The sequence below is a fragment of the Polychytrium aggregatum genome, assembly GCF_025602895.1.
Source record: "Polychytrium aggregatum strain JEL109 chromosome Unknown BJ171scaffold_32, whole genome shotgun sequence".
NCBI classification, from domain to species: Eukaryota; Fungi; Chytridiomycota; class Chytridiomycetes; order Polychytriales; genus Polychytrium; species Polychytrium aggregatum.
In genome coordinates this window covers 307,238-334,367 of record NW_026516234.1, presented here as the reverse complement: position 1 = coordinate 334,367, position 27,130 = coordinate 307,238, and the positions used below count along the sequence as shown (strand labels likewise).

General features: G+C 56.0%; 12 protein-coding genes across 12 annotated transcripts; 5 read left to right on the top strand and 7 right to left on the bottom strand.

The window, feature by feature from the left end:
- Window positions 1–132: 132 nt before the first annotated feature.
- On the top strand, window positions 133–1,958 carry BJ171DRAFT_514795 (Inosine/uridine-preferring nucleoside hydrolase domain-containing protein). The gene is made up of 4 exons (XM_053111873.1): window positions 133–347; window positions 419–468; window positions 701–910; window positions 1,072–1,958. The coding sequence occupies exons 1-4, from the start codon at window positions 146–148 to the stop codon at window positions 1,885–1,887; spliced, it is 1,278 nt and encodes a 425-aa protein (XP_052964453.1). The 5' UTR covers window positions 133–145; the 3' UTR covers window positions 1,888–1,958.
- A 256-nt stretch (window positions 1,959–2,214) lies between these two features.
- BJ171DRAFT_584278 (uncharacterized protein) lies at window positions 2,215–3,061 on the top strand (the record flags this gene model as incomplete). Its single annotated transcript, XM_053114300.1, has 2 exons — window positions 2,215–2,440; window positions 2,658–3,061. 2 exons carry the CDS (start codon window positions 2,215–2,217, stop codon window positions 3,059–3,061), a joined length of 630 nt encoding a protein of 209 aa, XP_052964452.1.
- A 482-nt stretch (window positions 3,062–3,543) lies between these two features.
- Window positions 3,544–4,729, top strand: BJ171DRAFT_514791 (uncharacterized protein). The gene is made up of 2 exons (XM_053111872.1): window positions 3,544–3,826; window positions 4,000–4,729. The coding sequence occupies exons 1-2, from the start codon at window positions 3,580–3,582 to the stop codon at window positions 4,422–4,424; spliced, it is 672 nt and encodes a 223-aa protein (XP_052964451.1). The 5' UTR covers window positions 3,544–3,579; the 3' UTR covers window positions 4,425–4,729.
- A 288-nt stretch (window positions 4,730–5,017) lies between these two features.
- BJ171DRAFT_183629 (cytochrome c oxidase, subunit VIb) lies at window positions 5,018–6,217 on the top strand. The gene is made up of 3 exons (XM_053106109.1): window positions 5,018–5,158; window positions 5,779–5,898; window positions 6,124–6,217. Exons 1-3 carry the CDS (start codon window positions 5,099–5,101, stop codon window positions 6,202–6,204), a joined length of 261 nt encoding a protein of 86 aa, XP_052964450.1. The 5' UTR covers window positions 5,018–5,098; the 3' UTR covers window positions 6,205–6,217.
- A 348-nt stretch (window positions 6,218–6,565) lies between these two features.
- Window positions 6,566–7,654, bottom strand: BJ171DRAFT_584275 (IGR protein motif-domain-containing protein; the record flags this gene model as incomplete). The annotated part of the gene is made up of 3 exons (XM_053114299.1): window positions 6,566–6,674; window positions 6,995–7,169; window positions 7,462–7,654. 3 exons carry the CDS (start codon window positions 7,652–7,654, stop codon window positions 6,566–6,568), a joined length of 477 nt encoding a protein of 158 aa, XP_052964449.1.
- Window positions 7,655–8,573: 919 nt separating this feature from the next.
- BJ171DRAFT_584274 (uncharacterized protein) lies at window positions 8,574–9,936 on the bottom strand (the record flags this gene model as incomplete). The annotated part of the gene is made up of 4 exons (XM_053114298.1): window positions 8,574–8,680; window positions 8,817–9,149; window positions 9,322–9,472; window positions 9,685–9,936. 4 exons carry the CDS (start codon window positions 9,934–9,936, stop codon window positions 8,574–8,576), a joined length of 843 nt encoding a protein of 280 aa, XP_052964448.1.
- Window positions 9,937–11,026: 1,090 nt separating this feature from the next.
- Window positions 11,027–12,388, bottom strand: BJ171DRAFT_476796 (uncharacterized protein; the record flags this gene model as incomplete). The annotated part of the gene is made up of 4 exons (XM_053108848.1): window positions 11,027–11,196; window positions 11,260–11,595; window positions 11,719–11,869; window positions 12,137–12,388. The coding sequence occupies 4 exons, from the start codon at window positions 12,386–12,388 to the stop codon at window positions 11,027–11,029; spliced, it is 909 nt and encodes a 302-aa protein (XP_052964447.1).
- A 415-nt stretch (window positions 12,389–12,803) lies between these two features.
- Window positions 12,804–15,684, bottom strand: BJ171DRAFT_601049 (ABC1 family-domain-containing protein). The gene is made up of 4 exons (XM_053115061.1): window positions 14,753–15,684; window positions 14,212–14,682; window positions 13,862–13,907; window positions 12,804–13,778 (listed from the first exon to the last, which is right to left on the bottom strand). Exons 1-4 carry the CDS (start codon window positions 15,605–15,607, stop codon window positions 13,204–13,206), a joined length of 1,947 nt encoding a protein of 648 aa, XP_052964446.1. The 5' UTR covers window positions 15,608–15,684; the 3' UTR covers window positions 12,804–13,203.
- Window positions 15,685–15,864: 180 nt separating this feature from the next.
- BJ171DRAFT_514784 (ribosomal protein L24e-domain-containing protein) lies at window positions 15,865–17,381 on the top strand. Its single transcript, XM_053111871.1, has 5 exons — window positions 15,865–15,918; window positions 15,965–15,968; window positions 16,640–16,710; window positions 16,810–17,115; window positions 17,242–17,381. Exons 1-5 carry the CDS (start codon window positions 15,913–15,915, stop codon window positions 17,320–17,322), a joined length of 468 nt encoding a protein of 155 aa, XP_052964445.1. The 5' UTR covers window positions 15,865–15,912; the 3' UTR covers window positions 17,323–17,381.
- Window positions 17,382–17,463: 82 nt separating this feature from the next.
- On the bottom strand, window positions 17,464–19,692 carry BJ171DRAFT_514782 (uncharacterized protein). The gene is made up of 8 exons (XM_053111870.1): window positions 19,655–19,692; window positions 19,232–19,429; window positions 18,979–19,096; window positions 18,846–18,868; window positions 18,679–18,776; window positions 18,411–18,598; window positions 18,241–18,273; window positions 17,464–18,170 (listed from the first exon to the last, which is right to left on the bottom strand). Exons 2-8 carry the CDS (start codon window positions 19,353–19,355, stop codon window positions 17,534–17,536), a joined length of 1,221 nt encoding a protein of 406 aa, XP_052964444.1. The 5' UTR covers window positions 19,356–19,429; window positions 19,655–19,692; the 3' UTR covers window positions 17,464–17,533.
- Window positions 19,693–19,984: 292 nt separating this feature from the next.
- BJ171DRAFT_569770 (periplasmic binding protein-like I) lies at window positions 19,985–23,123 on the bottom strand (the record flags this gene model as incomplete). Its single annotated transcript, XM_053113586.1, has 16 exons — window positions 19,985–20,072; window positions 20,114–20,243; window positions 20,320–20,365; window positions 20,454–20,570; window positions 20,806–20,958; window positions 21,033–21,037; window positions 21,218–21,439; window positions 21,560–21,615; window positions 21,739–21,805; window positions 21,932–21,961; window positions 22,046–22,122; window positions 22,225–22,276; window positions 22,350–22,493; window positions 22,559–22,580; window positions 22,730–22,810; window positions 22,855–23,123. Coding segments are annotated over 16 exons (1,557 nt in total), but the record flags the coding sequence as incomplete, so codon positions are not given.
- A 793-nt stretch (window positions 23,124–23,916) lies between these two features.
- BJ171DRAFT_514780 (uncharacterized protein) lies at window positions 23,917–25,715 on the bottom strand. The gene is made up of 7 exons (XM_053111869.1): window positions 25,667–25,715; window positions 25,503–25,525; window positions 25,333–25,430; window positions 25,073–25,269; window positions 24,917–24,949; window positions 24,459–24,822; window positions 23,917–24,344 (listed from the first exon to the last, which is right to left on the bottom strand). The coding sequence occupies exons 1-7, from the start codon at window positions 25,690–25,692 to the stop codon at window positions 24,147–24,149; spliced, it is 939 nt and encodes a 312-aa protein (XP_052964442.1). The 5' UTR covers window positions 25,693–25,715; the 3' UTR covers window positions 23,917–24,146.
- Between the last annotated feature and the right edge of the window lie 1,415 nt (window positions 25,716–27,130).

Genomic DNA, 27,130 nt, shown 5'->3' with positions numbered 1-27,130 from the left:
TCAGTGGTGTTGTCGTTGGTTCCTATCATTGTTTGAGTCTCTGCTCTCGCCATCCCCAAACAGACCCATCGCCTCCCGCAGCCCCAGCCAGCTAGCCAGCCAGCCAGCCAGCCAGCTGTCGCTCGTCGGTCATGCATCCGTTCCCATGAGCCTCTTGGTGGTCATGGCGCCAAGCGCAGCCTCGTCCACTCGCGCACACCGCCGTCCTGCTGACTGGCTCTTCGTGCTGCCGTCCGTCCTTCCTGCCTGTCCTTTGTCCAGCTGGCTCTCCATCCGCCACGCCCGTCGCCGCCCACAAGCCATGAGCGACCCGAATCTGATCGTCGACAGCGATTTCGGAATCGACGGTGAGCTGCATGTCTGTCTCGCGCGTTTGGGCCCAAAAGGGACTATCTAACTTGCTCCGAACACGGTGCAGATGCGACGGCGCTGCTTCTGGCTCTCCGGGTCGATCCAAATCCTCTCAAGGTGGGCCCTCCTCGTCTCTCGCGTTTCTCAGCCTGCCTTGCGCTGCGCTGAACTGCATTGGGGTGTCGTGGGATTATCCTGCGTATCCTGCTCGACGCCATCCTCGACTATGCTATGGGAAGCTGTCGCGGCGGCGACAGCCCTCTGTGTGATGCGTCGTGGTATCATTACTATCCAGGCCATCACCGGCTGCCTTCTGACCCTCCTCCCATGTGCGCTCTGTTGGTCCAAGGCCGTGACGGTGGTCTCGGGCAATGTGCCTGTCTCGCGTGGAGTCCGTAACTGCCGGTATCTGATTGCGCTTGCCGACCGAGAATCCCTCGGCATCGAGGTCTATGGCGGGGCAACTGCGCCCTTGGTGCCGTGCCAACCGCCTCCTTCGCAGTGGCCAGGCCATGGCAAGGACGGCTTTGGCGATGCTTCGGATCGTCTCCCTGAAGTGGTAACGTGCTGTTGAGCAAGCATTAGATGAAACCCCCCCCCTGCTCGATGCTGATTTCGGGCACATCGTCTGCGAATCCGACCCACAACCAACCAACCAACCCACAACCAACCAACCAACCCATCCATCCACCTCGCTGCTCATCGCCTTCTTGGCTCCAGTCCTCGACCTCCCTCCACCTGGATCCGCCAGATGAGCACGCCGCCAATGCGCTTGTCCGGCTGGTAAACCAACGACCCGGCCACTACAGAATCGTCGCTCTCGGGCCGCTCACCAACATCGCTCTGGCCATCACCCTCGACCCCGACTTTCTCTCCAAGGTTGCTTCGATTGTCATCATGGGCGGGTGCCTCTTTGCCCAAGGCAACTCGAACCGCACGGCCGAGTTCAACTTCCACCACGATCCCGAGGCAGCGTACATTGTCTTTGCAGCGTCCCAGCGTCTGTCGCAGCAGGACGATGTGCAGACGCCCACCGGGATCCCGCCCGCACCCAAGCTGACCCTGGTTCCTTGGGAGACCACTATTCGCCACGGCTTTGCCTGGTCGCTTTTCGACCGCATCCAGCAGGTCAGTCCAAGCACACCCCTGTCCCGGTTCATCGCAACCGTAGCGGCGAAATACCAGGATCAATGCCGCTATCTGTACGACGACCTCGTCAAGATCCAGAACATGACTGCCGCCCTGACCGATACCCCAAGCCCCCGCTCCGTCGCCAACCACCACCAAGAGTACATTATGATGGCCAACTCCTTCACCATGTGCGATGCCTACGCCATGCTCGTGGCCCTCGACGAAAGCCTCGTCACCGAGAGCAAAGCCTGGAACGTGCAAATCGAGCTGGGCGGCCAGATGTCCCGAGGAATGATGGCCCTCGACTGGTTCAGCTCGAGCCGTCAGGGCTCCAACAACACCGTGGTCGTCTTTGGCATGGATGTCTCGGCCCTGGAAGCCCGTTTCTTGCGAGTCTTTGCCTGAGCCGCCAGTCTGTATGTCTCCCTCTGCCATGTGCAAACACGAGAGCCGGTGCCGCCGGTCGTTCGAGAGCATCTGGTTTGGGAGCAGACCGACTTTTGCAGCAGAGCCTGGGGAGTCGGCACCATGGGGCAGGGAGCTGCCCCCAAAGCTCCCGATTCCGCCATCGCGCCGGCCGCTCGGGACTTGCCTGCGTCTTCCGTTGTCCTGCGTTTGTCCCGCTCCGTCCTGCTCTGCTGCTTGGTCCTGTCCGACTTTTGTCTGGCTTCCAGACCCGCAACGCTCTGCTGCTCCTCGCATCTACATCACCGGCTCGATCCGACCTGTCCAATGTCTGCCCTCAAGGCCGTCTCCAGAGCCTCAGTCGTCTCGGGAGTTCTGTTCCTGGCTGGTGATGTCTTGAGCCAGTGGTTGTTTCCAAACCCTGCTCGGCAGCAGCCCCATCGCAAGCTGGTGCCGCCGTCAGTCTCCGAGACGGTTCATGAGGCCCGCTGGATCCCAGAGGCGCTGAAGCCTGCACTAGAGAAATGGGATCTGGATCGGTCGCTCAAATTTGGTGAGTCCCGGCATTCCGGAGCAGGCTTGTGTCGACTCATGCCTGCTCATCGGCGCATGGCGCTCTGTTGCTGCTGCTGTTGATTGTTCTTGCTTGTCCGCTGCTGGCCTGCTTCCTCTTCACTGGATTGCTGCTGCCCCCGATCCACTGTTCTTGGGGAGCAGTGCCCACCGCACCGCAGTCCAGCTCGTCGCTGATCCGCCTCCTCGCTTTGCAGCGGCCCTCGGCACTCTGCTTCACGGCCCCTTCTTCCACGAGACCTTCCGCTTCCTCGACTGGCGGTTCGGCCACAAGAAAACCCTCGGCACCATTGCCCTCAAAATCGCCGTCAACCAGATCTTCTTTGCGCCAGTCTTCAACGTGGCCATCCTGAGTGCCTCGGCCTGGCTCGACGGCGAGTCTGCCGAGGACCGCATCCGCACCCGCTTCGCCGACATCTACACCAACTCGGTGATCGTGTGGTCGACATCGAACTTTGTCAACTTTCGCTTCGTTCCTCCGGCCTGGCGGATCCTCTACATCAACCTCGTCGGCATCGGGTGGAACATTTACCTCAGCTGGGCTACCTCAACCACTCTCCAGGTGGCTCCGGTCGCAGGCGTCCTGGCCAAGGAGCTGTAGCGTCCCGCATCCCAGTCTCGCCGTATTATCCCAGGGCTCCTCCTTTTTCTTCATTTCCTCTCTATAGAACCAATCCACCAATGCGTGATCTCATATCTGTCGATTGCTGGACGATGTCGCTTTGCTTCGAGCAGCCGGCAGTCCATCTGTCCATCCATCCATCTGTCCATTCTCCATGCCACGCAGTAAACGCTTTTCTATATCATAGCGAGATATGTCGACTGACAGCAGTCGGTTCAGACTCACCGGCCGATGCTGTGACCTGCCTGGCCGATGCTGTGACCTGCCTCTATGCATCGCCGTGTTCGTCGTCGGTCTCTGCTCGGCCGATGAGGCGCATGGCACCAAGCCGGCTGCGTTTTTCGGGCCCGAGCCATGCGATTCATCACATCCGTTCCGGCGGCTGCGCTTTCCAAAATCGCCATGCCCTTGAGGGTGGCACATCGATGGAGGGTGCTGCAATTCGATTTCTTCCCACTCCTCCATCATCCGGCGCCCTCCTCGCAGCCCTTTCGCCGATGAATCCGCTGCTGCGTTCGGTCGCCAGGGCCTCGTACACCTCCGCCTGGCTGTTCCTGGCTGGGGACGTTGCCAGCCAGCTCCTCTTCCCGGAAGTCAAGCCAACAAGCGTTCCCGCTCTTGGCCTTCGGGAAGAACCCAAGGTCGCCCCAAACAGCGCTGCCTCTGCAATCAGCACACCTGGGCTGCCGGCTGGCCTCGCCAGCTCGCTCGAGTCCTTTGATTCAGCGCGAGCCCTCAAGTTTGGTATGATCCCATGCCACTCGCTCCTGGCTCTCGATATTGCCTTCTGCTCGCGGTGTCCGTCCACAACACTTCCGTCGACAGCACGCATGCTTCGTGGGCTGATCTCGTCTTCTGTTACTCCTTGGCTGCGCTGTTCTCTCACTCAATTGCCGCGGCGCTGCGTCAATCAACAGCCTCCATCGGTGCCTTCTTGCATGGCCCATTCTACCACGAAGTATTTCGGTTCCTGGACGCCCGCTTCGGTGCCGCCAAAACGGCCTCGGTCATCGTCACCAAAACCGCCGTCAACCAGCTCTGCTTCAGCCCGCTCTTCATGGCGATGGTGTTGGCCTATTCGGCCGCGCTCGAGGGCGACTCGCCTCTCGAACGAGTCCGGAGCCAGTTCGTCGATGTGTACACCAACTTTCTGTATGTGTGGCCCGTGTCCAATCTGGTCACCTTTCGGTTCATCCCGCCGGCCCACCGCATCCTGTTCGTCAACTTTGTGGGCTTTGGCTGGAACATATATCTGAGCTGGGTCACAGCTGCTGCCGCTGCTGCCACGCATGCCGCCCTCGATCATGGCCCAAGTGTCGTCGACATGCACTCCGCAGAATGAGCTTGGGGGTCTGCTTCAGGCTTTCGGAGATGGCCAGCTCAATCCATTGGATGTCGAAGATGACGGCGCTGCGATGCAATGTTCGTGGATCTCAGGCGGCAAGAGAGTCCCCGCTTGCCACGAGAACGCCCTGAATGAGCAACTGGAGATCCAGATCAGCTTTGAATTGCGCCTGTGGATCGCCCGCATGATGGCTAAGCGGCTCTGTCCTGCTCTTTTGCGAGGCTCCGATGCCTGCATGTGCGCCTGTGGGCACCTCGCGAGCCTTGCCGCCCCGTCAATACACTATATCCTGAAACAGCCAACACGGCATCGTCGGACTCGGCGCATGATATGCCTGTCTACCTGTCTGTCTACCTGTCTGTCTGGGTCGTTCATCAGGAGCGACAGAGCCATGTTCGCTCACTCGCACACACACACGCGCGACAAACAATGACTCAGGCTACTGGCTCCAACCGGATGCAGCCGGCGCCCTCGCCTGCCCCGTCTCGCCCGCGCTCTCGCCACGCACAGTGCGCTCTCGCCCGCTCCTCGCGCCTCGCTCGCCTCTCGCGCTCTGTGCCCTTTTTTTGCATTTTTTCGCCAACTCGCCTCATCCAGTGTTTCCGCCTGCCCATCCTCTGTCGCTTGCCCTCTTCTCCCGCCGCCCGTCTTCGATCGTCGAGCCCGCCGCCATGTCCGAGACTATCGTCAAGACTGTCCCCTTCGATGCCCGTTTCCCCAACCAGAACCAAGTAAGCCAGTCTGCGCCCACTGACTCCCGGACATTGCCAGCCAGAGTCAGAGCCCTGGTTGTGGAGGGAGAGAGTGGTCTCTTCTCCCTTCCGCTCTTCCGAGAACCCGCTTCGTTCAGGGCGCCGGCGTCGCTCGGTGGCCTTGAAAGCACGTCCACCCGGTTCGTCCCAGACTCGAATCAGACGCCTCGAAGGAAATGTTCCGGAGTGCACGGGATCCGGGTCGGAACTTTGCCCTCGACTTGCGGCTACATCATCAAAACCAGCGACAGCCCTCGAAGAGCAGCCAGTTTGCAACTCTCTCTCCTGCTCCCTCCCCTTATAGCGACGGAGTGCCGTTTCGTGGTGCACCAACTGCCTCGACAGCGAACAACGCAGGCGCGACACGAGCACCCACCTCGAATCCCGATAGCGCCATTTGTCGCCCTGGCGTCGGCTTCTTGGGACAGCGGCATCGATACCACCACCGATTTCCCACCCATGTGAAATAGGTGGCGAGCGAGGTGAATCTTTCCATCTGACCAGCGTGACTAACGCATCGTTCTTGTATACCACTCTGTTCTTTCGCTTTCCCTGTCGCTGTCCTGCCTGTGTGTCGCACGCTCGTGCTGGATCGCCAGACCAAGAACTGCTGGCAAAACTATGTGGACTACCACAAGTGCATCAGAGTGAAGGGTGAGGACTATGCCCCGTGCCAGCAGTTCTGGCGCGCCTACAGCACCATCTGCCCCATCAGCTGGGTGAGTATCTCCTCTCCTCCGTATTGCCTCGTATTGCGTTTCCTTTCGCGATCGGTGGTGGAATCCGTCGCGCCTCCGTCATCGTTCATATCGTCTGCAACTGTGCAACGAGCCATTCAAGCCATTGGCGGCAGCATCTCCCGGCCCGCACTATACCAATATTCCAGCGCAGTGCGTATCCCAAACTGATCGACAATCCTCCCCTTCTCGCGTTGCAAACATCAGATTGGCAAGTGGGACGAGCAGCGAGAGGCCAACGTCTTCCCTGCCCTCTACGAGAAGCCCGAGTCCCACGGCCACCACTAAGTGCGCAGCGCCGTCTCGAGTCCGGTCAATTTTCACCCAAAGAAAAATACACCTTGGACTTTCCTAATACACCTCTTTGCTTTACCCCACCACCCGCTGCCCCACGGATCCAGAGCCGCAGCGATGCGTGTCGGGCTGCTTCGCCGGTCTTGCCCCACACTCTCTTGGCCGAATATATCGTGTCTGTTGCGCGCACCAGTCTGTGTGCGGTCCACGATCGGCATCCGCCTCGACCCGGGCTCATATCGTTTTCGCACGATGATGCCCTCGCCATGGAGAGAGAATCTCCGATCCGTGGCCTGAGGATCGTTGTTGTATAGAGCGAGTTGTATTGCAGAATCTTGGTCGGGAGCGCATCCCTTCAAGCCAGTCCCTGCTTCTTGAGTCGCAGGAGCTTGACCTTGGCCTTGAACACCAGGTACTTCTCCTTTCGCTTCGGGATCGGGATGTCCTTGGGGTCGGTGCCACGTCTATGCACAATATCCATCGATGTTGGGTGCAGGCCTGGTCAGTATATCTCCTTGCTACCTACATCATGCCCATGAAAGCGCGAGGTGGCGATATGCGGCCGTGTGTTGCACTGTCGAGCTGCACTGTCGAACTGCACTGTCGAATTGCGCTGTCGAGCTGCATTGTCGAATTGCATTGGCCAAAACAAGCCGCATCGCTGGCTCCACCGATTTCGCTAACGATCATCGGTGTTCGTTGCTTCCAGTCCCACCACTCGCCACGAGCAAGCATCGGCCCGGCCTCGCTAAGCCAGACGAGCTGCCCCGAGGTCGGTGCTTACTTGAACGACTCTCGCCAGCCAAGGATGTACTTTCGTCGTTGACAGTCGATGCCCAGCTCCTTCATCTCCGACGAGGTGGCCTTGAAAAGATGCTCCCAGCTCGTAAACTTTGCAGCAACGTCTCCACACTTTCGCCCGATGGCGTTCAGGAAGCTGGCCGGATCCGTGATCGCTCCTGCTCCAAGGAAGATGATCGGCAGAGTCGGTATGAGTGCAAGTCCATCGCTGGCCAAGACGACGTGCCGACTGATCGTGCGCCTGCTGGTCGAGCCAATCCGATCTGCAAATCTGGTCGGATATCGCCAGCACTTCCTCGTCCTCGCGCTTGGCGTGGCCAACGACAGATGCCGGTTGCTTGCTACTGCTGGTGTCGTATTCACCGATTGCCGGCGTCGTATTCACCGATTGCTGGTGTCGTATTCGCTGATTGCAAAACCTCCAGCACGACAAGCTGGCTGCTGTTTTACCTCGCGGAGCTGGCACGAATGTGTCCTTCTGCAGGTCCGACAGGGCAAGGTATTCCCATCCCTTCCTCAGGTTTTTGAATGGCACGGTGGCGACCGATCGAGCCTGGCTCAGGACGGGAGCGATTGCGGGGCGAGCCGACGAGCGGATCGAGATCTGGGCGAATCGATGTGCGAGGGTTGCGAGCGGGTTCATGATGCTGGGGTGTTTGGTGGGTTGCCTTGACGGTCTGAAGATGCGAGGCAGCGGCGGGTAGGCAGACGTCTGTGGGGACGGCGGCAGAGATCGTAAGGCGCTGTTGATTTGCTGCTCCCACGGCTGGCTCTTGCACGAGAGATCGAGATCAAGCGAGTCGCAGGCTCCCCAACAGGCTCGGTTTCGTGGGTCGGCATGACAGAGCCAACGACCCGAAAAAAAGACAAAACGGATGGTGTCACGTGTGGCTAACCCAGCCGGCTTGTGGCCGGCCACAGTCGGTCGGTCTGTGGCGGCGATTGGCCGGCATTGTGATACTAGTGTGTGTGGAGCACTCGACCCCTCTGGAGTGGAGCACTCGACCTCTCTGGTGTGTGGTGCACTCGAACTCTCTGGACGGCTCTGCACAAGTGCGGTTTCTCGATATCAAGGCGCGGGCGAATCGAGTCGCTTGGCTTCATGGCACGAAGCTCACCCTTTGGTTATGACGGTCGAGTGTGTATTCAGGATCCAGAGGATCCCACCATCTGTGCTCAGACACGACCTTCCCCGTTTCGTTTTGGGTACGCATTAAACCGGATGGGTATTGGCCATTGCACATCCAGAGAAACAAGTGGTCGACCAACTCAGAGCGTACAAATAGCCCCGTGCTGCTTTGTAGCTTCAGTCAATCGGGACGAAGAGAAGGTGGGGACAATCAGAGCTCATAGTTGCTGAGAGCGAAGATGATGCAAGAAAATGAGTTTGTATAAAAGGTAAAAGAGATGTTGTGCGGACGTGCATGGTGATGGATGGACTGGAATGGAAGCTGATGGTGAAGATTTGAGAGTCGGGCCAGAGAGTCTGCAGCCACATTCCCGGCGAGATGAAGGACGTGGGAACATGGCAGCCGAGGCCAAGTGAAATGCAGCCCGGGTAACTACACTTTGTGAGTGCCGGTTTGGGTCTGGCCCTGGCTGCTGGTAGCCGAAGAGTCCTCGTCGCTGAACTTGTTGTTGACGGTACTGAGAATAAGGATGTGCTGGGCTGCAAGTTCAAACGAGACGGGTCAGACACAGTCACTCTCGGCCCTGAAACACAGAGCGCTGGCGGTGGTATCGCTGCCGGCTACCAGAGACGATCAACAACCATGCACCAAGTTCACGTGGCTTGCGAAACGTACCCATGGTAAAGATGATTCCGTTGATGTACACGATCGTGAGACCGGTGATGAACTGAATGACGACCAAGATGCAGACGATGAAGCCCAGACCGGTAGAGAAGGCCACTCGGAACGTTTCTCGGCGCAGGACACGGGAAAGGGCCGTTGGGGTTCCCTTGGTGCCAGCCGCAGTGGCAGTGGACGGACGGCCCGAGAGCAGGCGGGACGAAGCCACATGGCTGGACAGGAACCAGAGGAAGACCACAGAGACACTAAAGTCGACGGCGAACCAGTAGAGGTAGAGGAGAATCAAAGTCCAGGTGATGCTGACGGTGCCGTTGCCTTGGCAGGTTCCTGTAGCCATCGGTATTGGATGTCGGCGGGTCAGCATATCGATGTGAAAGCCAGACCCATGACCAATCCTTTAATGCGATGATCGTGCTCTATCGCTGGCGGCATCGCCGACACAGTATATCTACCCAAGGCATGCTGGCCAGCCAGGTATGGGACAGCGCGGTTGACTTACCCGTGAGAACGTATGCCTGGGTCATGTAGAGGATGTAGAGGAAGAAGGAAACAATCCCCGTGGCGGAGTACATGAGCAGCTGCAAGTTCTTGGAGAACTTTGACACAACCTTGAGGACTTTCCACACTAGATACGCATTTTTAAACCCATCCTACGGAAGTAGAGCGGAGTGTGGTTAACTTTGAATTGCTTAACATTGTCGCGCTGTCATTGCGGTGACTCTTGGCCACGAGGATTGCAGCGGCTGGCTCCCAGACAGCCCGTCAACAGTGCCCTCCGTCACCCCGAATTCACGTTTCATGTTCAATGCCTCAATCCGCCCAGCTCACTGTTGCATTGGGGGGTCATGTCAGCGAAGCTTACTTTTGCTGCCCATACGAGGTCAGATATAAATCCAAGATATGTCTGCGAACACGGCGATAAGGTGTTGCCGAGACCGACTCCGGCATAGAAGAAGCAGAAGGCCAGGGCATCCGAATAGAGCATCGCCTGCAGGAGATACTTTGGCTCAAACTTGATCTTCCACTGGTCCAGGATCACAACGGTAAGGACACTGGTGAAGGTGATCAAGCCGTGGCCGTGCTGGAAGATGTAAATCAGGTCGTTGCTGGCCATTGCGGTGGTACTTGATTTGACGAGATGTAATCCGGCTGAGCGGTCTTGGGAGGTGCTCTGAGATCGACTTGAGGTGGCCTTCGGTTCGCTTGAATATTGGAGATGCCGAGGGGTTGCCCAGACGGAATGGGGGGGGGGGCACTTTTAAACAACCCTCTCGCTATCCGAGAGTCAGTCCGCGAGCCAGTCCGAAAGCCAGTCTGCGAGCTAATCTCGGCTGCTGATGTCAGATCAACATATTGCCAGGGCTGAATCAAAGGCACATAAATACCCTCGCTGGACCGCCAGACAGTCCTGCCAGACCACTCGGTGTTGCCTGGCGTATCGTGATGGAATATCACCCGCTAGTGCATATGAAGAAGACCTATTCCGGCTAGCCATGCTTCTTATGCCCACTCACTCATCGACTCGAGCGCTCGTCGATGGACGGCTGTCAAAACAGGATCATCCCTTGGCTCCACAGCCTTAATTTCTCCTGGCAGGCCCCCAGCCGGGAGCCAAAACGAGAGTTATTCAGCGACAAAGTTGTGTGTCAGCACTGGATTCACCGTCAGGCTCATATGTCAGCGAAGTGATTGTTGTGGATGACCATTGAGGCTCCTCTGAGCGAAATATGGGTCTCGCTGTCCAATATGTCGACAGTCATCCCCTCAAGATGTCAGATCAGTCCCTCAAACTTCGGTGCTACTATCAGCCGGCACCGTGATTGGCTTGCGATCTCTGCCAGGCATATATGGCTATTGTTGTTGGCCCTCATATGTCGCTCGGAGCATGACGTCGTCACCGACACTGCAGCGGCTATTTCCGCTTTCTCTCTGGATTCGTACTACACACACACACACATTCGTTCGGTGTGCTCATGATCCCAATTCAGCGTGCCTCCGCACCAGTAACCACTGATGGCCAGTCAGATATGGGCTTGTGAAAGAAGTGTGATATGGACGAGGTACGCTGGCATCCGCGCGTATTCGATTCAAAGCATGCACCATTCAATTTTTGCGATTGCTTTCTCCCAGTCAATCCAACTCCACCAATCCTGTTTGAGGCATTCTTATGGTCGATCTCCAGGGTTGTTGGACCGACAGGGTGTTCACGGGCGGCCGTAGGTCTCGGCGCCTCGGTTTCCAGTCTGGCTGTGGGTGCCATGGGAGCTCACCTCTTCGTCCTTGAAGGTATTGTTGACTGTACTGAGAATCAGGATGTGCTGGGCTGGCGTATCGAAAGATGAATCAGGGCAGTGCATGTCGGATGCAGGATGTGCTGTCTGCCCCGTGGACATCTGCGATGATCCTCTGCACAGATCCGTTCGGCGCAAAAGCTTACCCATGGTAAAGATGATTCCGTTGATGTATAGAATCGGCTGCCCAGTGATGAACTGGATGACGACCAAGATGCACACGATGAAGCCCAGGCCCGACGAGAAGGTCACTCGGAAGGTCTCGCGGTGCAGAACACGGTTGAGCGATCCGGCCGGAGAGCTTGACTGGGTTGCCGATGGCGTGCTGGCCTTGCGGGGAGTGAGCAGCTTGGATGCGGCGATGTGCTTGGACAAAAACCAGATGAAGATAACAGCCACCCCGAAATCGACGACGAACCAGTAGAGGTAGAGCAGGATCAATGTCCAGGTGATGCTGACGGTTCCGTTGCCTTCACATGTTCCTGACGGCATGGTTGACGACAAGCAAGCAAATGAGTGATCCATGTGAACAAGGCAGCCAACACCGTCGTGGGGATGTCGTTCGGTGGAATTGCAGCGCATTAGGCCCGGAATGCGATACGTACCTGTGAGAACATATGCCTGGGCCATGTAGGCAATGTAAATGACAAAGGACCCCATTCCCGCGCTCGAATACATGAGCAGCTGGGTCTTCCGTGTGTATTTGGTGACGACCTTGAGAACCTTCCACACCAGATAGGCGTGCTTGAAACCGTCCTGCCCACGTTTGCCGGTGTATGAAGCGTAAGTACAGGCTTCCATGGCATCATGGCATCATGGCATCATGGCATTGGCGCATGGCGCATGGAAGCCATAGCGATATCGGTGATGGGCTCGTTCCTCGATTCAAGCTGCGCGCGCTGGGGCTCTCCGGGGGTTGGGATCAAGCCCCGATCGCGTCCAAATCGAGATCCTTCGCATGGATGGTGATATGCGGCCGTCGCCAGAGAGGATAATAATGCGACGCGGAGAAGCATTGCCCACCTTTGCGGCCCATATGAGGTCAGATATGAACCCAAGATACGTCTGTGTGCACGGTGAGACGCTTCCGCCGAGGCCGATTCCCGCATAGAAGAAGCAGAAGGCCAGGGCATCCGTGTAGAGCATGGTCTGGAGGAGGTACTTTGGCTGGAACTTGATTCTCCACTGGTCCAGGATCACGACGGTAAGGACACTGGTGAAGGTGATCAAGCCGTGGCCGTGCTGGAAGATGTAGAGTAACTGGTTGGTTGACATGGCTGGTGCTGGTGGAGATTGCCAGTGTATTCGAGAGGCTTTTTGGAGACGACCGGTCGAGATGAAGGCTGCTTTGGGATTTCAGCGACCCTCGGAGTATTTATGGAGCTCTTCAGGTTGTTTCTTGAGCGCAGAATCATGGTCAAGAGCGGATCTCGACGGAGTCTCTAGGTGGCACTCAATCATGTCTCTCGAGTGTCCCAACAACGATTTGGCCTCAAAAGCCTCGCATGATTCTGCTGGAGGGTCGACCTTTTCTCAGCAGCGTGTTGGAAGTGCCTTGGGATTGGTTGATTGGCCGTCGATTTCTCCTGCCTCCCACACGGGAAGCTCGGGCAAGCAAAGACAGCCTATGCTCCCACCACAGCTGAATCATGGCAGGCCCAGGCGGTCCTCGATCAATGGACGTGTCCAGCCCCAGTCTCCACATGGCGGGACGGTGCAAGCTTGCATTTTCCGCAGTGCGTTCAGTGCACTAGTCGCGGCAAGATCCAGCACATGCGGGATATTTGGCCAGCCATCCAGTATTTGTTGCTTCACAACATTGTGCATAGGGTATGGCCATTTGCCCCACCCTCGATCTCCGCTGAGTATGCTGGGCAGCTCAAGCAGCGCAGCGGCAGCTCAAGCACCACTGCGGCAGCTCAAGCACCACTGCGGCAGCCCTCATCTGGGCCATCGGCCTATGTTGATATTGGCCAACGACCCGATCTCGGCAACCGGCTCGCCAGGTAATTGCTGATACAATAGCCCCGTTGGACGCAGGCTTTCCGTGACCACCTGGGCAATCTGGTGTTTGAAAGAGGCGTCGTGATTCAATCTAGCACTTGTGACAGGGCATCGATCATATCCATATCGCCCTTCAGACTCCGGCCAATGCCCTCGACTAGTACGCACGAAACAAAGAGCCCCACGAACTCCCCGTCAAGCTTGATGCGGTGGTATCGGATGAGCTGGCTGACGCTGTTGAGCACCTCGGCCGTGTGGATCTTGGAGAGCGGGAGCTTGCCGTCGGTGTCGAGCCGGAGCTGCCGCATCAGCGTTGCCAAGCGTTCCTTTGCTCCTTCCGGGTCGATGATTTCGGCCAGAGGCGTCGCACAGCGCGAGATCAGGAGCTCGGCGATCTTGGTTCCGTCAAACTCCATGCCCGCAACGAAGCAGTCGGTCACATTGCGCAGATTGCGGTCCGAGAGCGAGCACACCAGCCCTGCGTCGAGGATGATGCATTCGATGGCATATCCCTGCTTCTTGAAGCCCTCAAACAACGACGGCCACATGCGCCTGTCGTGTTCGAACAGGGACTTGATGAGTGCCGGAGGGTCGCCTGTTTCGGTGAGGTCGTTTCCTGCTCTGCTGATTTTGGGTGGTCGGAAGCTGACCATGATGTTGCCTAAAATATCCATCGGACGCTGGTCAGTACAAAAGTCACCGCTCGACCCAGCATGCTGCTTTACGCCGCCATCGGCATCTCACCTGCGTGCAAGTCGGCGTGGGTAAAATTATCACGGAACACCATTTTCTATGCAGATGAGAGCGTCGACTGTGAGTAGACGATGCGGCATCGCAGATATGTATGAGGTTGCGAGACACGCCACAGTTTCAAGCCATGCAATGTTCGCTTGGCCAAGATGCTGTGGAATTCGACCCCGCTGATCTTCAACGGACGATCCTCGAGAGGACTGGTCGAGGCGAGATGCTGTCCAGACGCCATACCCAATTTCCCACTGACTGTGCTTCATTTCCCACACATCGTTACGCCGCCGATGCTGTCAGCGCAACCAGTGCCATCAACAATGGTCATTCCAGCAATGGCGAGGGCTTACCAGAAATGTCTGAACACCCAGATTTGCCAGCGTCGAGTCGTAGACCGTGGGTCCGACATCCAGGAGGTCTTTCATCAGTATGCCGTGATGAAAGCTCTCGACCAGCACTTGTCGAGAGCAGAGGCCAAGAACTGGCCGTGGGAATGACAGCACCGGCTCCCCCACTTGAGGCGGCCGATCTGTCCCAAAGTTGTTTTGGAACCGAGCCAGGTTCTGGGCTTCGACTCGCAGGTCGAGTTGATCGAGCATCATCGAGTTGAACATGCGCATTTCGCTCGGTGCACTCAGCACGTCGAGGCCAGGGATGCGATCGATGAGTTCGGCAGCGATGGATGCCATCCAGAGGTCGAGCTCTATCCGAGAGTGCACTCCAGGGTGCAGGACTTTGACTGCACATTCGCGCAGAGCTTGAGTACCGTTGCCATGGTCGTCGCGATCGAGCGCTTCTTTCCTCAAAACGGCTCTGTGGACCTGGGGATTCGGCCGCCCCGTTAGCATTCAAGGACGCCTTGCCATGTAGCTGCGCGGGTGGAGGAATTACCTGGGCAACGGCTCCAACGCCGATGGGCTCGGGGTCGAATTCTTCGAAAATCTCGTCCATCGGGCGGCCGAGTGCTTCTGAGATTATCGTCCTCGTTTCTGCGATGCTGTGGGGCCTACCGCCGGACTGCAATCGCCCGAGGGCGGCTGTGACGGGTCTGGGGAACAGATCGCACCGAGTACTTGCCCACTGGCCCAGCTTCACAAACAGCGGTCCAGCTCGCTCGAGCGTGCTGGCCAGCCATGTGAGCCACCAGTCCGCCGGATTGTCAGTATCGGCAACATCGCAGCTCGCGAACATGGCCCGGCCCCTGGATATCCACCAGTATGGGAGCGCCGCCAGTAGAGGCACAAAGAGTCGCCCAAGCTGCAGAATGCGCCAGATGATGCGACCAAGCCATATCGCCTTGGATGCCAGGGTGTGGTTGTGTTGTTTGCTGGGTTGTCTGCTTGGTTGCGCATGAACAAGTCCGACGGCGTCGATGGAGAGGTCCTTGGAGACTGCTGTTGCTGCGGGGAGATGCTCGCCAGGCCCGCTGGGCTTGTGCGTTGAAATCCAGACCAAGCTGGCAGTCGATCCGACTGGAAGGAGATATGGAAGAAGCCTCCGGAGCAGCCTATGGAACAGCCAATCGGAGCGATCTTGATGGCGCTGAAAGGATGCAGACACGAGCAGTCGTTGCTTGAACTTGAACGATTGGCTTGCGGGGCCGGTGAAGTGCAACTTTGCTGGGCATGTCGGGAACAAACTCGACAACACCCCCGGGAGACGCGGCAGCCTCCACCGATCGCCCGAGAGCATCCGGCCCTGCAGCACAGAGGGAGTGCATGCTCTCTCGACGGCCCGGGCAAACATGCGTGCAGATCGGCGACTGTGTCTCTGTTGTCTGCGGGTGGTTGCGGGCTGGAGGAAGCCCGCTCGGCAAACGGCGACCAGCGCACATGGCAACCGGGACGGCTGGGGCACGGGCCAATCACCGCCCTGCACACACACACACGCGTGTTCTGTGGGCACGGAATATCACGGGTCTTACGTAAGCGGGACTCGCTCGCATTGCCAAGTGGGGACGCCTCTGGGCATGCTGAGGCGATCCTCCTTTTTGCAAACTGTTTGGAAAGCCCAGCCCCCGCTGCTTTTATCTCAGAGAACAATAAGACGAAATGAAGTGAGTACGCCTGGACACAGCAGCGCGGCTCCGAACCCGAACGAACAACCGATGGACGGATGGATGGATGGATGGATGGATGGATGGATGGATGGATGGACGGATGGATCGACAAGATAGCCAAGGACGAAAGCTCGAGACGCCGCCAGGGACAGGACATTCGCAACGCAGACACAGCCATATCAATCGACTCTGGGACAGCGACGCCGACACTGGATACACTCGGATGATTCTTTGCCGAACCTGGGACCGATATCGGGACGGCGTGCGAGCCAGCTCGGTTGCAGCGTCTCTGTGAACCATGGGCTTCTCGACCCTCCGACGAGCCGAGTCCCTTGGTCTCTGTGAATCGCTCGATCCATCTGATATCGCTGCATCGGCACTCGACTCGATCCGAGTAATCTTTCGATGGACAAGTCGCGAATAGGCACTCTGAAGAACGCCGTGGGCTCGCCTAGCGATATCAGCTCAGCCAGCAGCATCATCCTGGGCAGTGGTGGATAGCGTGAAGCTGCAGCGATTCATCCGACTCGCTCGATTCGATCACAACCGGATGGCTGCCGCCCACTCTAACCGCGCGACTGCCACCTGTATCTTCTCCTTTGGCGACCAACCGATTCGATAAAGGACCGAGGTATGGATCAGATCGATGCTGTCCAATACCGATGTGCAATGTCCGAGCTACCACAGCCCCGAGCGTGCCGCTAACAGCGTCCCTCGATAGATTTGCAACTTCTCTGGATTCCGTATCTACCCCGGCCACGGAAAGACCTACATCCGTGTTGACGGCCGTGTATGTATACGTATTGCATCGGCGCACAATCGTGCTATGGAATCTCTCACTCTGCCAGATCATCGGAGCTCGTCAGACTGACAGCACATCCTTCCGCAGAGCTTCCGTCTGATCAACGGCAAGACCGAGTCCTACTTCCTCCAGAAGCTGAAGCCCTCCAAGCTCAACTGGACCGTCGTCTTCCGCCGCCTGCACAAGAAGGGTGCCTCCGAGGAGGTCTCCAAGAAGCGCACCAAGCGCGTCGTCAAGGCTCAGCGTGGTGTCGTTGGTGCCGATCTCGAGGCCATCAAGGCCAAGCGCAACCAGAAGCCCGAGTTCCGTGCTGCCCAGCGCCAGCAGGCCTCTTCTGCCGCCAAGGACAAGAAGAAGCTGGCCCAGGACGCCAAGAAGCTCGAGAAGGCCAAGGTAGGGCCGCGATGGTGATAGAGGGCGCATTGCGATTCAGCAATCTGCAGACGGGGCTCAGCCCTCGTTGCGACGCAGGACCGGTATCCGACTCGACTGCGGTCCTCACGCATATCCGTTTGACAGACCAACAAGGCTCAGGGCCCCAAGATCAGCAAGCAGGGTGCCAAGGGTGCTGCCCCCAAGGTCCAGGCCAAGTCCCGCTAAGGGTTGGAGCTTGTAATCTCTCTCGAACTTTGAGGAATAAAAGAGCGGTGCAAAACAAACCGGATCGCCCTGTGTATGGGTCCATCGGCAACCTTGGCTGAATCATACATACGTGTCATTCAACTGTCGCCGTGTATTGCGGTGCGAGGCATTGTGGGCATCACTGGAGGCGCATGGGGCACAGCACAAGTATGGATGGCAGTATCGCAATTCACGATGCCGTGCTTATGGTCTCTTCTGGCTCAAAGCATCGCTCGAAGAACTTCTCGGCGCTCACAGAGCCTGCAAAGCCCAGTGCGTAGGTCTGGTGTGGTGTCTTCAGGCTGACACAGTGCCCGCTGACATCCAGTGTCGCTGAAACGCCCGTGGAGCACTCGATGAACATCTGTTTGGCCAACGAGGGCTGTGATGAGTTTGGTTGGCCCTGGCACCCGTTACCGCTCGTCTTCCACAACGACCTGAGCAGTTTTGGATGCTGCTTTACCTCGTCATCCTCCGAGTCGCCGCTCTGACCGCCCGACAGGAACAGATGTCCGCCCTCGAGCACCAGACACTGTGGCTTCTTGGTCAGCATCGAGCTTGATTGCCCGCGCTTCACTTGCAGTGATGCCAGGGGATACTTTTTCGCCCCCATGGTTGCTTCCAGGGTCGATTTGAGCATCTCTGAGATCGTAACGGGCTCAATGAACTTGCTGGGCTGTGGCGGTCGAAGTGCGAAGAACAGCAACGGGCCCACGATCGCACTCGGGGCGAATATGATCGCCAGAGTCCTGAGATATCTTCGGGAGTGAAGCAACTGCTGCGAAAATTGCGGCAAGCCCACCAGCAACGTGAGGCCCATGAGCTTGCTGCGGCACAGTAAGTATCATCGTCGACGCCGACATCAACACCGATTCCGGACTGTGCGGCAATACTGACCCAGCCGCCAGCAGCACCATCTGTTCGTCCATCCTGCCCGACAGCGAGTCTGAGTCAGTCCAATATCACACTAATCCGCCAGCCACGGCACGGATCCAGGCGCTTGGGCAAGTAATATGCACTATCCGAGGCAATTGCTGATGCCCAGGTCCCGCATTTTCGCATCTTACTTGAAGTTCGGGTGATGCGCCAGAGGCATCATGAGCGCAAGGCAGATGGCTCCTGCTAGCAGATAGATGCAGCCCAGTGCAACCAGTGTCGGAATGTCGCTTTGGCATTCGATAGAGATGCTGATCGGCGTTGTGTATGTCGCCACTGGCTCAGACGAACTCCAGTGCAAGGAAAGCCCGCAAACCAGCTGATTTGAACGACCTCGCTATCAGATATAGGAGATGCGGTCAGATGCTTGCACGCGTCACCATCGACCCAGACACTTACCGATCCCAGTGAAATGGTCAACAGCGACGGAAGAGTACGGATCCATCCTTCATCTGGATCGTCCAGTCGGTTTCTGCGAGGAAGGTTCCGAAATGTCCCTAAGCGCAAGTGGCTGCGGGTGAGTTCCTTGTGAGATCGGACTCAGCGCAACTATTGTCGATGCTTACTCCATGACATTGTCATCAGTGCCCTGTTTCGACGGGTTGCGTTAGCAAGATGATCCCACATCTATCTGTCCGACAGCCAGAAGCGATGGCCCCAGCGTCTTGTATTGCTTGACCTGGAGCTTGGGCAACTCACCCGAGAACCAGCGAATAGCTCAACACTGCAAAGATCTGGCGTAGCTGACAGTGTATGATACTCGGAACTCCAAAAAACAGGAACATGGTTGAATAGCCAAGCATTGCTCCCAATGCGCCTGCGTGGGGTTGCGACCCGCGGCAGGGCGAGTTAGTCTGTGGCGATCGTTGGCGGCCAAGGATGTGGAGCATTGCGGTACCAATGGTGCTTCTCAATGTGGAGATTCGATTCTTGGACATTGATGACAACTTACATTGCATAAGCGACCAGTGGTCCGTTTGGTTCGGATTGGCTTTGCCACTATGTGCCGTCAGGGCACACAAAGCTGCTGAGAAGCACACTATTCCTGTCGATGCAATGATAAGCTCCGGAAGCATGTCCAGGGCACTTGGGTTGGCGATGGTGATTGCTGGGTAGTCCCATGGGATCGCTGGGAGTCCTTTGGTTGACACTGTTGGGCGTAGCGACCGCTCTGGTGAGCCTCAACTCCGTTGCAACGCATCCGAAGGATCAAACGCACTCGTGTGCATCAAGTACCACGATCCACGATCCACGATCCACGATCCACGATCCACGATCCACGATCCACGATCCACGATCCACAAGAGCGTCATGAGTCCGGTGTCTTTGGTGGACAGGATTCCGGGCTCAGCGCCGATCGTGCCCAGTACATTACCGTTGAAGTTTTCGTAAAACACCGCCCATGTGTCGTTCATGGACATCAAAAACAGAGGCGACTCATATGGATGGCTGTAGTTGGAAAATAGCGTGAACTGCTGGGCAGACTCGGCCGATGTTCCTGTCGCATTCTGGTTCAAAGTTCACGCCAAATGCCAATCAATCTCTTGCGCTCAGAATGGGATGCCGCTCGCATGGTACATTGGGCCAGCGGCATTCGTTGCATACCACCAAAAACACGTATACGCCACTGTGTCGGGATACGTTAGTCTGGGAAGTGTTTCATCAAAGTCGACTGGTTGCCATCCGCTCACCCCGAGGTGATCACGCCGCAGTCTTTGTGGGGTCGTCGATGGAGACAAAATGGGACAGGGTCTTAGCACGGTCTGATCCAAGGAGCTCCTCGTTGGCGCAGACTCAGCAGCCACGTCAGTTGCGTTCTCAGTGTTGGTCTCACCAGTAAAGTCCAGGAGGCCCACCGCCCCCATGTAGCCGGTAGAAAATGCCGACGGAGAGGTCAGTGCTCTTGGGAGCTGTCCTTTGCGCATCATATCCAGCGACACGCTCCCAGGGAACTGCTTCAGCATCTAAAGTACAAACTTGTCAGGCGTTCGTTTTGCCAGTGCAATTTTAAAGCACTGCAAACAACCCTGACTTGCTTACGTTATCGATTCCGTATATGATGGCAAGAGCACAGTCAAAGACCAGTCTGCGGAGAGGAGAGTCAGACCAACAAATCAGATGCACAGGAGCGCTATCGTTAGCGCGGCAGATCACACACAGGCATGGTCACTCACGGGACAGACGACCACGGTTCGATTATCGTTTGCTCGGGTTTGAGATTGTATATCGACCAAGTTTCGTTGAGCAAGTTCCAGAAGGGATGATCCATCCACAGTGTTACTGGCCCATCTCTATCGGCGAAGGGTTGCAGGGGCGATTGGATGCAATAACACGATGAAGCAAAATAGCGCATATCAGCGACGGTTGAGAGGTCAATCAGGAATGTCTTCTTGGCATCAACAGCTGAGACGCCCGGGTGAGCACAGCGGAGATAGGATCAACCGAATACTCGCAGGGAATGCTGGCCCAGCACCACGACTGCTTATTCATTGCTGCGATTTGGCTATGCAACAGCACGGTGCATACAAAACAAAGTAGGGCCCACTGATAATGTCCAAGGGTATTCCGTCGAATTCTGTTGGCTCGTTCTCGGCCTGGATGTCGCTGAGGTAGCTGGATAGTGCTCCCATGCTTGATGACACGTACCAGACATACTCTGGTCCGGTCAGGCCGTGCTTACTGGTGTTTGGGCAAAACTAAACCATTAGTTCGGCCGTTAATCACGTTGTTCCGAAGCACACCGCATCCCTTACCTTGCCTATGAATATACGAAACATCTGATTAGCTTTGTGCCATGTTCCAAGAGCGAGCCATGTTCCAAGAGCGAGCCATGTTCCAAGAGCGAGCCATGTTCCAAGAGCGAGCCATCCCACGAGCAGCGACCTGAGCCATGCAGCAGCAGCAGCAATGCAACCTCCACAACGAAGCTATATCCCACCTGAAGATACAGCATGGTCGTGGGACCAACGTTGCCGAGAACAATCAAGATCCGTCCATATGTCCTCTGAATGCGCGCGACGGGCTCGGTCCAGTTATTTTTGATCAGCAGCTCGTTCTCGCAATACATTGGGATGGTGTCCAAGATGGTTATGCCGAGGAAGGCCGATCGATATGCGAATCCGGCATAGAGGCTTGCTCCATATGTATCGTACTGCGAGCACTATGAATGAGTGTTAGCGCTTGCGACCTGCTCGAGCTCGTCAACTTTCCTTTGTGCTATATTTTGCTGTGTCATGCAAATTTGACATCGCTTATGCACTCTGGCCGGCACTGAACTTACGCTTATCACCACGACGACTTTGCACCATCCCATGGTGTACACCCAGTCAGCGATACCTTGGGATGGCATGTCGAGCTTTGAAGTTAGGCCATAGATATGACAGACCCAGCTGTCGCTCGGATACTTGATGTGCGAGCTCAGCCAAGAGCGTGATGAGCTCCTATTTCAATCCAACTTACTGGCGCCCGCCACGCTGTTGTCAGCCACAACACGGAAGGTCGTCGAGAATGTACTGCGATCGTATATCTGCATTGCCATGGAGGCGCAGTGAGACAAACGCCACGACAACTCGTTCAAACTCGAGTCTGGCTGCATAATTCGAATATCGATTGATTCCAAAGCATGGATCCCAACTACACATTGATCACTCACATCCAAGGATCCAGACATATAGGTACAAAACTGGCAAGCATCGTGATGGAGACTCGTCAGCGATCATAGGCAGCGCTTCTAGCTCGAGCAGTATAGCGCGAAGTCCATCCATACCGGATAGTTGAACTTGCCAGCGACGATACCCTCCTCACGTATCGCTGTGGATACGCTTGTCTGCTCCGTTGTGTCTCCTGTCGAACATCGGGAGTGTCCGGAGAGCCCGGAGTGTCGGCGTCAGTATCTCAGTGGGGCTCCCTCTCCATATCGCTATCCGATATCTGACACGAACATACCGATGAATCCAACGTACTGCTTTGAGCCCATCGCTTGTATCGATGTCAGTATCTGTGCGATGCGTTGGTTGTTAGGCTGATGGCAGTTGCCGGGCAACTACATCCCACCACGAGCGCGTCCTTACTGAAGAGGCCTCGGTGGAGACGCTGTCATAAACATCAATACAGTCGATTTCGATGAGCTGATAAAAAGCAGATGAATGTAAGAATGTCCCGTGCGGGACGGCCGACAGGGACAGCTGCTCGCGACAATCGATCTCGCAGCCGTCCTGATCTTCAGTCGCGCTTGCAATTCTTCTTATAAATCGGCATCTGGTTCACGCGGAATACGTACAATTCCCGGAAGAATAGAGTTGCTGATTTCGAGATGGTATTAGATCTAGTCATAAACGTGCTCATGCGACGTGCTATCGATCTGATATCTGCTCAGGGTGAGGATGCCTGCGCCCGGTGCCCGGGACGGCGGTATTGGGCAAGTTGGGGTCTGCCTCGATGCTCGACTTACTCGCTATTAATGATATCTGCCGCAGCCTGGACGCCGTAGAACCTGATTTGCACGTCTTTCGTCAGGATCGCGATACCGAATCTACAGATATGATCAAATCGATCACTTGGGTGGCATAGACTCACTCGGAGATAGCGGCATCTCTGCCGTGTGGCTGACCCATGACTGTCGTATTGACGACTTTATCCGAAAACAGACCAAATACTCCGATCTTGACCACCTCGGCACTGGCGGCTTTCGTTGGGTGCACGGGATATGCTGGCTGGTGCGGCTTTCCAGTAAATGCGGCAGCATGATTCTCCGGATCGCCGACCAGACTCGCTTCGGCTGCGAGAGCGAGAGCCCAAGCACACAGGAGTGCGATCGCTCGTTGGCACAATAGCTGCACGCCCATGGCAAGGGTAGATTCAGCTCTAGTTAGCGCGAAACGAGTCAGCGATGTGCGGGCCGAGACGAATCCAGACCGACGAAACGGCAACACCATCCCGGAGAGCTTCAGGCCGGAATGTCCCGGACGACAATCCACTGACATCATCACGGACCAAGGCTATCGCAGCCAATCGAACCACTTCCGCAGCCATAATCCATTCGAACAGACTGGTATTGGACTGTACTTTGCGTGGAGCGCTCAAATTGAAATGTATATTCTCTCGTTCGCGTCACCAGTACTGTCGGTCAAGAAAGAAACGGGACAGTTCCTTCCTGGCTTCAGATGTCTGAAACCCGCTGACTGACTGTAGGCCCCAGTGAGCAAGCCGTGAGATTGTTTCCCGTCCTAATTGGCAATCTCTCTGTGTAGTGCATCCGCTCCACTCTCTGGACAACCCCATGGTTTCTCGATATCAAGATGCTCGACCTTCTCGAGTCGCTTGGCTTCCCGACAATGTGGGCACACCTGGGATGTGTTGAACTCGTTCACCGAGCACACATGGATCTTGGAGACGGATCGGTCTGGTGGGCGTCTCTGGTGGTGGTGGAACTGCTCAAAGTACTTGGCGAACCTGGGTGTCCTGGGACTGGATGCGTATCCCTTCCCCTGTTTCCAGGATGCATTCCCAAAGGCAATCACCACTTCGGTCTCCTTCAGTGCCTGGTCGATGGCTTGCTTGCTTGGCCATGAATGCGATGAGTGGGTGGGTGTATTCAGGTTCCAGAAAAAAACACTGTCCTGGTTAAAAACGGAGTGTCCCATTTCATTCTGGAAACCCTGTAACTCACTCGATCGTCAGTGCGCACGAGCATTCATTGTGCATTCAAGATCGTACTGCCCAAACAACTTGCTGCTCAAAACTAACGAAATCACTACCAAGATGGCTGGGCAATCGAAACCCATCGATCGGATCCTCTGAAGCCGACACGATTCGTGGACCAAATACTCCAGACGAATGTTTTCTGGACGAGCCGCATGCCACTGTTCCTAGTGCAATGTTCGACCATGAGTGGACACTCCGGCATTTCGAAACTCCATACTAACAAAGCACGCATCGTAGAATGCTGCAGCTACATCCGGGCTCTTAAAAACAACATCGTATAAGCGGTTTCCACTTGTGAGTGATACGAGATTGCTCTCCGGTTCGTATTCTGCAAACATTCCACGGAATGTCTCGAGCCGGGGCTGAGCCGGGGTGTTTCATACCATCAGAAGCAAGTGGCGGAGATGCATCCACATTTGCCAATAGTTAGTAAGGATCCTCAGCTCGGTTGAAATCGCATGCGAACCGGTACCAACCTGCTTCTCGCTGTCGCCTCTTCCCTCCTTCCCAAGTATCAGGAACTGATCCACGCCAAAGATCACCAGCCGACCCTTTTTGATTGTGAGCCTGTCCCTGACCGGTGCCAAGCACTCGATATCAACGTGGGTGTAGACGGTTCCGTGCAATGAATTGGAAGGGGAGCATTTTTCCACGGCCGAGATGGTCGTCTCTTCCTTCCCGGACAGGCTGTTCTCGCGCCAGAACATGCTGAAGAATATAGGGACGAGTGTCGTCGTTGGGATCACCAGCAAGGCCGTTGGTCGGATGTAGGACTGGACATTGAAGAACTGGCTGCTGAAGAGAGGTGGCACTAACAAGGCCGATAAAATTGCCATTTGACTATGGATATGCGGGTGCGTTATTCAGCAATATGCATGGGGAGTCTGGCTCGACGGCCCGGATCGCAGAGGCTTACAGCGGCACTCTTACATACCCGATTGACAGCAAAACCATTTGGTGTTCCATTCTGCCATAGGCGGATTCCGTTGAGTGAGCCATTCAATTCACTTCGCTGGATTGAGTCCAGGAACGTGTGTATCTCAATTGGCACGACCAAGGCACGACTGGAATGCTCTGTGCATACACTCACTGGAAATTGGGATGCTTTGCGAGACGCGCCATCGTGAAGAACGCTACCAAAGCCGAAATCATGTAAAATCCAGCCAGGAATGCAAACGTGGGGTTGATCCAGCTTCCAGACTGACAGGACGTGTAGTAACTCAGGCTGTTGACAAAGCTGACAGATGGGGCTTGGGGATAGATCGACTCGTTGACTCCGAGGGCGACCTGTTTCCAAGAGCCATTTAGCTGATCTGGCATTGAGGACGGAGCGAGTACCGGAGGACATACCAAGCCCAGGATCATATTGAAGCAGGCTGGAAGAAACTTGATCGACCACGATATACTCCGTCCGCCTTGATTGTGCTTGGCTATAAGCTTGTAATAGCCTGGAGAATGATCGGTGTCAGTCCGTCCGTTCGTGCATCGGCGGCGTTGAATGCATGTATCGCTCTACATACCCATGGTCATGGAGATCAAAGATCTGCAATGACAATGATGGTGGACTTAGAACAAATGTACCGAATGGGAATCGCCATCGTTCAGCATATGCAGATGACTGTTGCCGAATATCATCAATGTTTGATCGATATTGGAAGGCATGGAATGCTAAGGATGAGCTTACCCGATGGAAAGGCTGTAGGCGACCATGAGGACAAGGGGGCGCAGCTTGCAGACCACCACGTTTGGGGGGCCAATGAAGAGGAAGATGCACGAATAGCCCACCGTGCTTGCCAGCAACACTAGAAATCGGCAGGTGATCGGGACACGCATGTCAGCGGAGGAAGTGTGCGGCTCCGATCATATCGATAATGACATAAGGGTATTACATATGCTCACGGTTTCCCAATTTCTCTTGAGCATGGGGCGCGGATTGCTGTACACGATGACATAGCCGAAAGCCGAGACACTCATGGCGATGCCCAAGCACGACAGTATCACTGCCGGCGCCAAAGCGCGCAGTCCATCATTCAGGTTTATGGTTGGCGGAAAATCCACCGGCGGGGTTATGTCAATGTCTGGGAGCGTCGATGTTCGGGATGGTCAGAATTGAATGTTCGGGATGATCAGAGTTGGATGCAGAGTCACAATTTGGTGCCTCTGCGGTGCGATCGCGATGTACATCATAACGGTCCATGGTGTCGTGAACGAAATGAATGTCGCGAATGCACTCCGTACCCACGGTCTGAGCCGTCGCCGCTAAGTATGAACGAGAGAGACGATGGAGCAACGCTCGACAGCGTCAGCTCGCATGATATGACTGGCACAACCAAGCATTCACCCGACCTGGCGGTGAATCATATGCACTAAGGCTGGTATACACCAAGGCTGATACGCAGCACGACACGGCGACTCAACTTACAGAGGTTGTTGCTAAAGTACATTGCCCATGTATCGTTCAGAGAGTACAGGAACAGCGGCTGTACTGGAGGTGCGCTGTAGTTTGAGGACATGAGATACTGCTGGACTGAGATGGCGCTGTCACCGCCGTTGGTCTGTGTGGTTCGGCGTGGTCAGTGGCGCCGTTGCGATGCAGGTCGTCATGAGTGCGAGTGCATACGATGTGCTCACTAACCACCAGCGTAGCATAGACTCCACTGTCGTTCAGAGCGAAAGCATTAGTCGGCGTTCACGGTTTCTCTCGCGGAGGCTCGACCGTCTTGCTGCTTACCCTGTGAGCCTATCTCCGTATTCTAGATAACATGAGAACAGAGAGTTGGCGCCAAATCGAATCCGGTCCAATTCAGCGGCAAAACAAGCAGAGTTGATCCGAGTCGCACATACTGTCGAACAAGAGCGGGCCCGTTGCGCCCATCTGCCCTGTTGAGAACGCTAGCGGGCTTGTCAAGTTTTGTGGAAGCAGCCCCTTCCTCAGGATATCCAGCGTGATGGAGGGATGGGATTTGAGGATCTGCGATGAAATGCATCCGGTGAGGCTATAGTTGGTACTCCGCCGGGTGGGGGTGGGAAACCGTCCTGGACGATTCGGACATTGCAGAAATGTCGGGTGGCAAGTGTGACAATCCTTACGCTGTCAAAGCCGTATAGCATAGCCATTGCGCAATCGAAGGCCAAACTGCGAGGAGTC